General features: G+C 42.1%; 1 protein-coding gene across 2 annotated transcripts in view; it reads right to left on the minus strand.

The window, feature by feature from the left end:
• LOC128491756 (beta-1,4-galactosyltransferase 1-like) overlaps positions 1-14,603 on the minus strand; it is a 134,282-nt gene that overhangs the window by 6,942 nt on the left and 112,737 nt on the right. For both annotated transcript variants that reach the window (XM_053464081.1, XM_053464073.1), the window contains one exon: positions 14,002-14,106. In XM_053464081.1, the coding sequence (XP_053320056.1) occupies positions 14,002-14,106 (105 nt within the window). The remainder of the gene's footprint in view (positions 1-14,001; positions 14,107-14,603) is intronic.

Consider the following 14,603-nt stretch of genomic DNA (forward strand, 5'->3'; position numbering starts at 1 on the left):
AATAGAAGGTGGGTGTGATGAAGTGTGGCAGTCCTAAAGAAAGAAAACAGAAAGCCTAAAGAAAGAAGACAGAAGAAGTGGCAAGAGAAAAAGTAGATGTGAAGCTGTCATCGGAGAAGGTAGGGTGAAGTTAGGGTTATGTTGTACCAATGTCAATGTTTCGCTCCGTATACAGTGATGGGAGTTATGGTGTACCACAAACAGTGTATGGCCTAGTATATAGTGATGGGAGTGTTACTTTACTTTTGCCAATATCTGGCTCAGTATATAGTGGTTGTAGTTATGCTGTACCCAGGGACGCCATCAGTACTTTTGGGGACCCTTACAAAACAAATGGTCTGGGCCCCTCTTACCCAGATGACCTCCCCTCCGCACCACCAGTATTTTCTCTTCTACTCAGACAAATCATTTGGGGTGCAGATAATCCTTTTGGGTGCAAAGATGGAGCAAACAAGTCGTTTAGGGGCACAGACATCATGGAGGTATTGTGAAAGACAAGTGAAACCTCTACAAGTGAGGGCTAGGGTGACCAAATTTTATTTTTGCCATTCAGAGACTCAGTATGGAGCTGATGAGATTACATGTTTTCCGATGACAACTTGCTTTTCTTGTCTTTTATGTTTGGATGAAATTTGGGCCTTTTTTATTATGACATGAAATCTGTTGCCAAGAAACCCCCCTCTCTCTCGCTCTTTGCCCCCAGTCCTGTTCGTGCCTCCTGCACGCTCCCCCTGCCTTGTCTCTGCCTCACCACCTGTTCACTTACCTTCTTCCGCTGTTTTCTGGTCTCGTCTGAAGCAGTTACCATACTGACAGGAGAGGTAAAAGTGGGAAAGGGGGAGTACAGCAAAGGGGAGGAGGGGGGTCATTATATGAAACAGTGTCCTGCTGCAGAGAAAAGAAAACAACAAAAGAAATGGAAGGTAGTGTAGTGTACTTAGTGCCTGCAACAGAAGCGGTCTTAAATAATAATATAACCCTTGCTGATGTGTAGAGGTAATATAAGTTTACTTTTATTTAATAAAGTTATACTTAATGTAAGCAAGTCTTACTTTAATGAGAGGCTGGTGGCTATGTGGAACAGACTTCCAGCAGTAGTCGCTTGACGTCCACAGAACCAATGGGATTTTTCTTTTCCTCATCCTTGCGCCTCTCTAGTATTAGTTGGTGTTTTGGTTGAAATTCTTAAAGATATTATTGATTACTTTAAGTTTAGGTGGGTAGGACCAGACTTATCCAACCATGTATTTATGGACCTTGCTTTGTGCACCACTATATGGACAAAAGTATTAGGACACACTTTTTATTTATTGAAATCAGGGATTGAGTTAGGCCCAGTGAATGAAAATCTAATTGCTTCAGCATACCAAGACATTCTGGACACTGATATGCTTCCAACTTTGTGGGAACAGTTTGGAGAAGATCCTTATCTATACTAGCATGCCTATGTCCCAGTGCACAAAGCAAGGTACATAAAGACATGGTTGGATGGGTTTGATACAACTGAAAAAGGATACATATTACTAAGAATGGCTACTGTGCAGTTAGACTACAACTTGTTACAGTTGTTTATATCATAACACTAGAACACTCCTTCACCAAACTTTCGAGCAGCAGCAGCAGTTACTATTCGATGGCTATTCCAAGTGGCAGCAACATCACAGATGAATACAAGTTTCTGTTTAGTGGCAGGAAGACAACATAAAGTTCTATGAGTTCTAGTGTTCTACCCTGGAGCTTCCCATACTCCAGATGAAGCTGAACCTCATCTTGGCAAAACGTGCGTTGAGTTTGTTTATTTATTTAGTTGTATTTATTAGTTTTCTTTCATATTATGTGATTTGGGTTTTCTCCTTTTTGATTCAGGGCCCTAGCGTATCGATAGAGCTGTACAACTAGAAACGTTCATTTAAGTGAATTACGGTGAGAATCTACATAGTGACTTCACTCTACAACAGAAAGACTCCAGGAGATAATTTTATTTGGCGTTAGCAACTGAAGGACTTACCTTATTTCAGAATTTGAATAGTAACTCCTTTCTTAGCATTAGAACAACCCTGATCTGGGAATCTAGACTTACCCACCTTTTAACCTGTAGCTAGTAGGGAATTTTAGTAGATTATTTTCTTTATTTTTATCTAATTTTTCTGTAATCTTTAATTTCTGTGTATAATGCCTCTATTGTTTTTGGTTAGTAGGGGGACTGGTGGCATTTCTTTTTTTCATTTTGATCCCAGACGAAACTAACCAAAACATTCGTTTGTTTATTCATCTGCCGGGATGAGTCAACTCTTCCTCTAACATTTTTTCTCCGTTGTTGCCATTATGTCCGAAATGCTGCTTTATATGGGGTTATACAGGCTTAAACAAGCTATGATTAGCATTTTGCCACATTCCCAGAAAATGTGCTTAAGGTTCAAAGTGGGTACATGTGTTAAGCATTCAGAGCGCAATAAATCAGGTGCTTCTTATTAACTATTAACAAATACAAACTCTGCAAGAAGCAATCATGGACAGGGTACAAAAGGTTACATACAACAGAGGAAAAAGGCTATAGTCACCCATTGCAATGCTAGAGATATCTATACTAAAAAAAATCCTATCTCAGATAACACTAAAATAAAACTTAATATCTTTTGAAATCTCTACCAAAACACCAATTTATATTACAAAAGTGCAAAGATGAGGAAAAGAAAAATTAAGATCTCGGGGGTTCTGTGGATCTCAAGTTACTTCTACTGGGAGGTTGTTCTACATAACCACCACCAACTCAGTAAAATAAGTCTCCCTTACATTAATAAAAATAAAATCTTAGGAGGAGCATAATTAAAATGCGAATGGAAATTAACAATTTCAGTGTCTGTGTCACACCTAGAGGATAACCTCACGGTGTTCGAGTAAGGAACCCAATGGCAAGGACCTAATAGAGGTTCAGGTAATTCTGAAATGTCACAACAGAAGGTGTTTAACAATTGAGAATCTTCTGCACATAGGCTCAAAAACCTAGCACTGAAAGCATGGTGCAGAGGGTTTGTATAATTCCTAGTATCCAAGGCATGTCCCAGGGGAATGGGAGGATAGGCAGCAGTATATTGAATCCGATAGGATCTGTCGATACTTGGACACAGGTTTCAGTTTCCCTTTAATTGGATTCTTGTGTCCACCATCTTGGATGGTGGAACGCATACCTCCTCCATATTAGCTGCTGGAACACAAGCATGTGCTGTTTCAGCGAACCCAGGATCATTAGGAACCAGCATGGGTGAGGAGAGGACACTCGCATGGTACCTTGAAGCACCAGGTAGGACCCGGTAATGGAGGTAGTTGACCCGAAGACTGTGACAGTCTGTAAGCAAAGCTGTGCATTATTTACCTCTACAGTCAAGAAATTATATTATAATTTAGAGCAGCCTCTATTGCAGGCACTGTGTGTAAACCAGAGCCGGCCTTAGGTGTTCTGGCCCCCTGTGCGGACTACTCCTCTGGCGCCCCCCCATCCCAAAAAAAGAAAGGAATAAAAACTTGTAACAAGACTTGTAACAAAACCCCAATCACTATATACTACACCAAACATTGATGTGGTGTAGGCCTACCACTTCATTGTCTGGCTTAATAGTAGGGATGCACCAAAACGAATTCTGGACTGAAACTGAAAGTGCAGCATTTACCTGGCCAAAACCGAATATGACCCCCCCCCCACACCATAAAAAAATGATATATATGATTTAATTGTTTTGTCCTATTTTGGTGTGTTACTTACTTTAAATAAAATTTAAAGTAAGTAACACACCAAAATAGGACAAAACAATTAAATCATATATATATATGATTAACAGCAATCACATTCCTATCATGCCCAGGCATACCCAGATTCCAGGATGTACTCGCAGACTTGGCATGATAGGAGTATGATTGCCCTATCTACCGCTTCTCACTCCTTCTCCCTATCTACCCCCTTTCCCCTGTCTCACTCCCTTCTCCCTATCTACCCCCTCCTAACTATCTACACTTTCCCTCTTTGAAGTTCACTTACCTTTCAGGAGTCCTGCGGTGGGGGTGCAAGGCTCTGCCACTGTATGGAACAGTATAGAATGATGGGAGTTATGATGTACTTTTAGAGCATAATTAGATCATGAAAAAGACATTGGAAATGGTACAGCATAACACCCATCACTCTCACACACTTACCAATCCACACATATACCAATCCACATGTATACCAATCCACACACATACCAATCCACACGCATACCAATCCACACGCATACCAATCCACACGCATACCAATCCACACGTATACCAATCCACACGTATACACTAATCCACACATATATACTAATCCACACGTATACCAATCCACACGTATACCAATCCACACGTATACCAATCCACACATATACACTAATCCACACATATATACCAATCCACATTTACCAATCCACACATATACACTAATCCACACATATATACCAATCCACACACATACCAATCCACACATATACCAATCCACACATATACCAATCCACACATACACTAATCCACACATATACCAATCCACACATACTAATCCACACATATACCAATCCACACATACACTAATCCACACATACACCAATCCACTCTCACTGAATGCTTTCCTACCTTTCCTCTTTTCTCCTTACAGCTCCTTTTCCTTCTATTCGCTCTTCTTCTTCAGTTCTTCTGTCTTCTTCCGGGTCAGAGGGCACGGACAGCGGTGGGCGCGGCTTCAGTGTTGTGCGCCGGGATCTGACAACAAACCCCGGCGCACAGCAGCTGTTGCCGCGCGGATCACAAGGGAGCGGTATCGGAGGTCTTTAACAGACCTCCGGCTCCCTTGAGTGATTTTAAGCCGGGTTCAAGGGAGATCCTCCGATACCGCTCCCTTGGGAGCCTGCTCCTCCAGCGGCGGACATTACTGTCCGTCTCTGGAGGGGTGCCGGGTGCCCCCCTGATGAGCGGCACCTGGTGCGGACCGCCCCCGCTAGGTACGCTGCTGGCGGCAGTGGTACGATACGGTGGCGGCGGACCCCGCGGCGGCGGACCCCGCGGCGGCGGCGCCCCCTGGAGTGTGGCGCCCTGTGCGGTCGCACAGGTCGCACACCCCAAAGGCCGGCCCTGGTGTAAACTACATGTCCCACCCCTTTCTCCTGTGTTTTTTTCTATGCAACAGGAGACTGTCTCACATACTGACCCCCCCTCCCTATTTTCTGTCAGCATGGTCTCTGCATCTGGCAAGAAGGAGATAAGAAAAAAAAAGCAGGAGTAGGGCAGATACAAGGGAGGGGGAGGATGCAGGAGGCACAAAGAGGACAGGGGGTAGAGAGAGAGAAAAAGTGTTCTTTGGGCAACAAATTTCATTATCTAATATGAAAATCCGAAATGAAAGAGCAGGAATGAAAGAGCAGGAAATTAAATTTGTTGTCCTAAAATAAATTGGCAAAAAAAAGAAACCAAAAAATTTGGCCTAAATTATTCTGGACCTCGCGCACAGGTATTGGACATATAGCCATCAATTTAACCTTAAAATTCACCGTATTTGCTTGATTATAAGATGACCCCCCAAAATCTGAATATTAACTTGGGGGGGAGCCTGAATATAAGACTACTCTATAGGAAAATAAAGTTTTACTAGTAAAAAAAAAATATTTAATAAAAGCTATGATTGAGAAAAATATTGTTTTTGTTTTTATTTCCTTTTATTTGCCAACCTTCCCCCCAGTTATGCACATCTGACCCCAGGCTTGCCACTCTGCCCCCAGAAATGCCTTATACCCCCCCTATATGCCACTCTGCCTCCCGAAATACCTTATACCCCTATATGCCACTCTGGCATATAGGGGGTTAAAAGGCATTTCTGGAGGCAGAGTGGCATATAAGTAGTAATTAAAGGGATTGAGCCTCATTGTATATTGGGGCATATGGTATCAGCCAGGTCATAAACGTAGAAGAACTATCACCTGGCTTGATGTATCCATGTGGACACAGTGTCTGTAAATGTAGTAATTTTGTAGATAAAAAATAATTTTCTTGTTTCATTAACTACTGGAGATAGTTTTCAGATTAAGAATTATATAAACTAACTTGTTTTCGTGCAGAATTTTGCCATGAACAAACAGAAATAATGCGCACATTGTGAAAATCTTTGTCCCTCTGTCCATTTATTCCATAGCTGCAGCCACAATTTTAACTACACTAACAGGAGGCGAATCTTGCCATTTTGCCTGCACTAAGAGAAGGGACATTGAGTGAGATGATCTTTCCAATCAGCTCACTCCTGTCACATCAGGCTGAGGGCTTGTCCAATGGCTGTGCTGCATCTTTCAAAGAAATAAGAAGTCTAGTAGAGCCTACATAAGGGCAGAGCAGGCAAGGGGATCCATTCATTTCACTGTGACTGCTTTATGTGTTTCTGGTGTGCTGCATGAGAGCATTTGAGAACTAAGATTCTTCTGTCTGAGACTTGGTGAGCCTCAGCCTGCCATTTCTCACAGTGTCTATTTTAAATGGATTTTTTTTCAGTGCTTCTGTTAGCCATGTTTTCTTGAGCTTGTGCCGTTGAGGTGACAGTTTGCATCACAATGCACAGCTGGCACTGCAGTGCCCTAGGCTGGCAGTGTCTGTCTGTCGTGTTTTCCCCATTTTTTTTTAGAATAATTCAGGAAAATCAGTCAGTCAAACCAATAAGTTAGTTAGTAAAGCTTAACTAATTTGGTAATATAAATACCGTATCGGCCCGAGGGGTGCGGCCTATAATCGGGGTTTAGAGTAGGGATGTGCAATTCGTATCGCCCGACGCCTGGGACATGCAGTTCCGGGCACAAGTTTTTTTTTTCTTTTCTTCATTTAGTCTTAGCCTAGTAGTAGAATAATGAGTCTGATAGATTAACCCTTTCAGTACCTCAAGTCCCGGAGCAATTTTGCCATTTTTGAGTTGTCGGTTCAGCGATTATTCTCCTTTCCTGCGAAAAGTGTACCCATGTAAACTATATATTGTTTTTTTCAAGGAGAGAGGGCTTTCTCACTCTCCTTCCTGCGATCCCCCTTCCTGCGATCACACTGTGATCTCCATGCAAGTCCCCATTGACTTGCATAGAAATCACAGTGTCTGTGATCAGTGCCTCATCAGAGTGATCGGATATCCCAGCAGGGTCTAGATAGACCCTGCAGGGTAAATCCTGTCCTCCAATGACGTTCTGATGTGACCCAGAAGGGAATGCCAGATCCAGCGATCGGGCATTTAAAACTGATCTAGAAGTAGAAAGCCAGTGATGCTGGCTTCTGCTGACAGAGGGGAGCCCATGCTGTCAAATGACAGCCTGATCTCCCGTGTGGCAGCAGGGGTGTTTCCCTGCCGCTGCAAGAAGGTCAGGACGTACCGGTTTCCTGAGGGTTTTTTGAGATGTGTTTTATGGACGTACTGGTATGTCCATATAGTACCGCTTGAAATTAAACTATAATAAACTAAATAACTAGTGTCTTTAAAATGAAAATAAATATTTTATAGTTAAACAATTTTTAAATAACTTGAACATTTTCTAAAAATAACTAACTAATAATTTATGGATAGCCTGCGTCGCTGTTTGTACTGCAATAATATCTTTTTGGCTGACAGACAGTTGAGCATTGTTTTTCAGTAGCACTGCAGAGAATCTTCCTTTAAATGTTTCTTTCCTTCCTTTAAATGTTTCCTTTTTTCATTTTTGTGTTTTGTTGTTTGTATCTGATATATAATTAAGTAAATTTAAACCACTTCCCCTACTGTTATAAAAACACCACACAGTCCACAGATACCTAAATAAAATTTCTAATGGATCCTCCTTTTGGTACTAGGAAAGGGAGGGCGGGTCAGGTTCCATCCAACACTGCAGCCTTTGCGTCAGCTTGGTCAGGCTAGTACTTCTGCCACTATGTCTCACCCACCACCTAGTAGTAGGTCAAGTTCTCGGCCCTGGATTTCATTTGGGAATCGTTTGGGAAACTGCAATAATTCACATCCAGTGAAGGAAAGGCACCAATAGCAGACAGCAGACAGTAGTAGTGCTGCAGGGATCATCAGCACTAGGGTTTTCTATGGAAAAGAGAAACAACAAGAACCAGCTTTGAAGTTTTATTGTCCCCTCACTGTATCAGTCCTGTGTTTCAGAAGTGAAAGAGAAGCTTTCCAAGGCTGCTGGTCAGTGTGCGCATTTCACAACACATATGTGGATTGCACCTAGTGGCCAGCATGCCTTTCCTTCCTTGACAGCACACTGGTGGCAGCCCAGTGTGTCTAAGGAAGCTGCAGCAGCAGGCTATTGATCATTCCTTCTCCATGCAGAAGTGATGAATGAAAAGCACACTTCTGAAAATATTTTGCATGCAATAAGGAAAATGTTGTGCAAGAGCACCAATGTTGAAGTGGGTTTGTGGTAACTGACGGAGGTACAAACATGGTTAAAGTGCTACGAGATGGTAATATTGTTGGTGTGCATCCATCTTTTAGTCAAGTCAGCAATGCTAGAAGCAAATCATTAAGTAGCAATAATTCTGTCACGCTGAAGGAAGATTGCTGGGCACTTCCACCACAGTGTTAAGGCTAGTCAACTTTTGAGTGAGGAGCAAAAGGAGGCAGGTCTTCCCATAAACTGTCTACGATAAGATGTGAGTATGTGGTGGAACTCAACTTTAGATATACTGGGGAGGATTTCTGAGCAGCAGAGAGCAATCCAAAGTCTTGTATTATAGCACAGCATTGGTATTGCATGTCCATTCAATAGAGAGGATTGGACAGTGATCGCTCAGCTAGTGAAAGTTCTTAAACCATTCAGGGATGCCACTGAAAATTTAAGCTTGAGCACTGACAGTCTGGCCCTGGTAATCCTAGTGTTTTTTCATCTAGGCTGCAAGATGGATGTGTGCCTTGATGTAGCATCCATAGTCAGGAAGCTGAAGAATCAGCTCAAAGTTCGCCTTTGCGAACGAATGGGCAAATGTCCCAAAATGATTGCCTTTGTGATCCAAGGATTAGGGGAAAGCTAGCACTCAAATTTAATCTTCTTACTACCTACCGAATAAACCGATCTAAAGGGTGCATGACTGGCAGCGGAACCCAGTAATGCTGTCAGAGGAGGGAGAAGTGCAGCAGGAGGTTTAGATGATGTTGTGTGCTACTCCTAGCAGCAGCGTCAGCAGCAGTGCCACAAGCAGCTACATTTTGGGAAGAGGCGTTTGGGAGTATAGTCGGACACCACTGACAGAGGTAGCAGCAGAAAGGGGAGTAGTGCCGGTGAAATGGTCAGACTTTACCTCCCTGAACTTCCTTTTGGCGCCTAATGTTGACGCATTGTCATCTTATCTGATGAAGCAGATTGCCTTTCTTAAATTTAGTCTGTCCAAGCTGAGAGTTAATTTTCCCAAAAGTAACCTAAAAATGGTAAAGGTAGTAGTTCTCCCCTCTGACTGCATCTGTTTGGAGTGTGGCCACGCCTGCTGCCTCTGCCAGAGTAGCCAGCTAATGCTAGGGCCTAGTGACTGACAGTGTGTGGATGCTTTGCCATGGGGATGGAACACGTGAGTGGGTGGTCAATTGCCCATTCATTCACCTTTTCCATTTGCTTTTCAATTCTGCTGCTTGTGGTGTCACCTCAAAATCTTTTTCCTTATGGGTAGTTTATTTTTTCTGCCAATTCCCTTCCTTTCTAAAATGTCATGCCCAATAGTAAACTTAGTTTCTCCCCTCTAACTGCATCTGTTTTCGATATGGCAACGCCTGCTAACTCCGACAAGGCAGCCAACTAACACTAGGGCCTAGTGTTTGAGCTCTGAGAGTCCGCTCACAAACATCAAAGACTGACAGAGTGAGGAATGGTTTGCCCTAGGGATGAAACAGGCGAGTGGTTCGCCAACTGCCCACCCACTTCCCTTTTCCATTTTCATCTACTTTTTCATTTACAGTTTTTTTGCAAATCTTGCTTTTTCCTATTCTTTTTTCCCCTTATGATTCTTATGATTTTTATTTCTTTTGATTTTTATGATCTTAATCTTTTTGATTATTTTTTCTTGCCTTCTCCTATTCTTTTTTTTCGTATGATTCCTTGTGATTCTCTTTTCTTTTGATTTTTATGATTCCATATGATTCTCTTTTCTTTTTTTTCTATTCTTTCTATTTTCCTTATGATTTAATCAACCAACTGTCAAGAACAGGGTCCATACAGACTACTGTAATGACTCAGAGCGCCCAATGATGGAATTTGGGAGTTAATGCGCAGTAGCGGAGTAGGACAGGACCTGATGATGGGTGACTACCCTCCCCTGAGTGTTAAGCGCCTAGATTTGTGCGGCCACATACCAGGGAATGTTGTCCAGAACAAAACAGAACCTGGTGATATCCTGCAGGCACCCTGGAGCAGGCAAGCAAGCAAGGGGGACAGAGCGAGCAAGGGGGACAGAGCAAGGAAACATAGCCAGGCAAGACATACATAGTAGAGGTCACAACAAGGCAAGGAACACAGGGAATAGAGTGAGGAGCCAAGATCCTCAGACACTTCTCCTTAAAGCAAGGATAGGATATCTTAACTGGGACATGGGGAGAGGAGAGAAGAACTGAGATCCTCAGATAATTCAAGGAAAAGAGGGAAAAGGTACATCAAAGACAGACGCACATGAATACAGGCCTAGCCTAGGACTATATGATAACAATTGGAGATTTAGTCACATCTTATGGCCATAGTATGCTTAGCCCACTACTACGCCAAAGTACTCCAATAATCGGTGGGTCCTAACTCTAAATCCTACCTACTGAATTATTAATATACAAACTAAACATTGAATCTAAACACATATCAGAGAAAGACATATCTATAGACTGCAGACTGAGACAAACATAATGGGTGGGGCACAACTTATAAAAAAAAACAGAAGCTGAAGCTGCAGGACTGGAATCAAAGAATCAGACGTTCAGGACAGAGCATAAGGAAATCCAGGAATGGATTGTAGTGAGACAGGGGAAACCAGAGATATGTAGCTCCGCAGCCTGGGTGGGATGGGACACCAAAAACAATTCATAAGGATCTTTCCGGGTATTTGCCCTTTCTAGTTCTACTTACCACTACACACGCGCACTCACACTTAAAACATGCATCATAAATACACAGTGGTGCATGCACAGGAACACACTCACACATAAAACGTCACTCACTAATACACACTCAAACACAGTCTCACACATAACCTAACAAGATAAGACATAACCTAACCTAGCTCCTGATCCTAATAATTAATAATAGTAATAATAAATAAATTATAATAGTTAATAATAAATAACCCCTAAGTAAACTTTTGCCAACTCCGAGTCCTAAGGCAATAACCAGGTAGGCTGGCACTATCAGTGGTAATATAATTTATTTTAAATAATGTAATCATTAGTTACAGTATGTATATTAAGCAATTAAAATTTAGTTCCATAATAAGACAGTTTTCCCCCCGAAAACAAAGACTCTCCCAGCGCCTATCCACAACACCAGCTGTACCTTGTCAATGTGGTTCCCCTTTACACAAATAGTACACACAAATTACAAAACAGTGATAAAGTGCGCTCAGTGCAATCTAATATATAAAAAATCAACACAGAACCTGGTACGCAAACCATAGTTTTACTCTCCATCGGGTCAGGACTTACAGGACAGAGAACGCTATGGCCTGTATTTGCACCTGGATCTGATATCCAGCAGGTTTCAGCCAGAAGTCAGGGAAACGCCCATGTTTACCATGCTCCCCACAGACTACAATAGCGACCCCCCCACTGGGCTGAGGTGGGCTGAGTGCAAATACTGAGCTGTGTGCAAAGGAGGACCTGATGAAGAACTTTGTGTGGTTTGTTGTGTCTATTGTATGTAAATTACCCCCATGTGCTGTTTAAATACCCCTGTGTTTTCAAATAAACTGAGTCTTGTTTTCACCTCAACACGAGTGTTGTCTGATGCCTGGGGTGGGCTTCTATGATCTTTGCTGTCCTTTTCAGGACAATAGCCACACTGTGTAGCTTAGCTTCGGCTAGCCACAGTGCCAATGCAGCTCCGGTGCAGCAAACTTTAGGTATTTATTTTTTATCTGGATGTATTACAAAAAAAACCAGAACATTTCAAATTGGAAGTAGATCCTATTTTCACTGCTGAGTGACCATCTTAGACCTGGAGGTCTACCAAAAAGAACTAATATAGTAGGTCACAGGCATGGGTGAATACTAAACAGGTCCGTACTACAACCTTGTAATTTAGAGGGCCTGAAAAATGGTAAACTGATTGATACATAAACAATATTGCTATGGACATGCAATAACCAAGTATATTGTACAGTGAGTACCATCCAAGGTTCACCAACACATATCCTGTACATTTTGGTCCACAACCCATAAGGTGGCAAATTCAGGGCTGTTTAACCAAAGGGACCATACTCTGGTGTATTGATTTGGGGTGTGGGACATCCAATGAGAATTTTTTTCTAATATCCTGTGCATTTACAAAGTAGCTACAACCTCAGTTATGGAAGGAGGCCTATCCCTGAGCTATTGATAATTTGATTGCAATAAAGACATAAATGATAAGCTTTCTTGTAGGGTGAGGAAGGGGGTCTGTAAACCTATGAAGTAATGCAATTTCAGGGAGCACTTCTGTGTAAGATAGATTGTAAAATGGCAAATAATGTGGACGACAAAGGTTTCAGCACTGGAGAGCTCCACCACACATGGAAGAGGGATGGAGTTTAGCAAATGGCGTATTTTTATATATTTATAAAAATGATGGTGTGGAATGTTGTAGCTCTCGGATAATTGTGCAAAAGAAACCAAAACCTCATCTTGGTAGAGATCACCCAGTACCATTAAGTTGGGCTGAATCTAATGGAACATATGTAAATAACGGTATTAGCAATTCTAATGAAGAAAGGGGAGCAACCATCTTATGCCAGGTATCTAGAATGTACTTCTTTGCGGGAGGAAGAACGGGTAGGGGGGAGAAGGCTAGACTTTATCCAGAGAAGTTGTGCAATCATGTAAGGAGAGAGGAGAGCATTTTCTTGCTCCACCCAGGCTGGAACATTATTGCTTGAGCAAAGATACAAGCTTGATTATAGGACTCAATTTGGGGGACTCTCAACCCACCCCTGAATCTAGGGACAAACATAGTCGACCTTGCTACTCTAGACCTACCCCTAAAAGTGCTGGGAGAGAGATTTCTGGAGAAAGAATGGAGGCTAGGATGTCATCTACAAAAAGGCCCAAAGTACACTCCTTATCTTGGGTCAGAGGGAAGCCCTTTATGGCAGGGTCATTTTGTATATGTTCCGCCAAAGGCTCCAATGCCAATATGTATAGAAATGGGGATAGCGGGCATCGCTGGCGGGTGCCATTCGTTATGTTGAATGGAGAGGGGAGAAAGCCCATTAGAGAGATGCAGGCAGAGGGGGTAGTGTAGAGAGATAAAATAGCTTGGATGAAAACCTGAGGAAGTTAAATTTAGTGAGAATAGCTTCTAAGAACTGTCAGTAAAGGACTTTTGTTTCTTGATATTAACTATGCCTGCACTTCGGCTTGGCTGCTTAAGAATAAGCACATTTCTGTGCAAAACGCATCAGGCGTCTAGCCTGGTGTTCATGTACTGACTTTCCGTTTCTCTCATGATGCTTTTTTTTGGTTTATGGACTGTAATACCTAGATGTCCCCTTGATTTCATCTTGTGTCAGCTGTCGCTATACTATATATTTATAAAGTTTGTTCTTTTACCCAGATATATATCTTTCACTTTAACCAACCTTCAGGTAGGGATACTCCCAGGATCTTCAGTGGCGGGTAAAAAAAGTGTTTACTTGCATCTCTTACTACACTAACATTTCACATAGGTATTTGGTTTATCATATCTCTGGCAGAGATATCCTTAAGTATTGCCTGCCATAGATAATCTGCATGCCATGTATCTAATGTGTACAAACAGCTAGGATAAGATTTACCTCTTTCCTGTTTTTTCATTACCAGCATCTCTTTTGTGAAAGATCATTTTAGATCTTGCAATGTGTTGCTTAGGGCGTTCAACCTTCATCCCAACAGCCACTACCCTGGAGTAAAAAAAAAGAAGACATAAATTGCACGAAACACGTTACATACTTACATTAACACATCTACCTGTCATGGACCTGTAACGGGTTCACCAAGAGAGCTGTAGTAACTCCCAGAGATCACCCAGATCAGTCAGCATGTGTTACAGGTCCCTGCTATGCATACCACAACTACCTTAAATTGAGTACAGCAAGAATGAACATTTTATTGTTGTAAAACATAGCCTCATATATCCACAAAACTGCATTAACATAGGTAAACAGATACATGTACACAACCCAACCTTTAATTCCCCTGGCACCAATCCTATTAATGGGATTAGTTAAACAATTGAGTTCCTACCTGTGCTATCTTTGTTTGACAGCCAGGTTGGAGTCATCTGGGGCCCTGTATGACAGGTCATTCTGTCACAGGACCTATATATTTTTCGCAATGGTAACATACAGTACAAGGCTGGCGTGAAAGAATGCTATAAATTAAGAATGCTTTCAAAAAA

This window comes from Spea bombifrons, chromosome 1 (assembly GCF_027358695.1).
Source record: "Spea bombifrons isolate aSpeBom1 chromosome 1, aSpeBom1.2.pri, whole genome shotgun sequence".
Classification (NCBI taxonomy): domain Eukaryota; kingdom Metazoa; phylum Chordata; class Amphibia; order Anura; family Pelobatidae; genus Spea; species Spea bombifrons.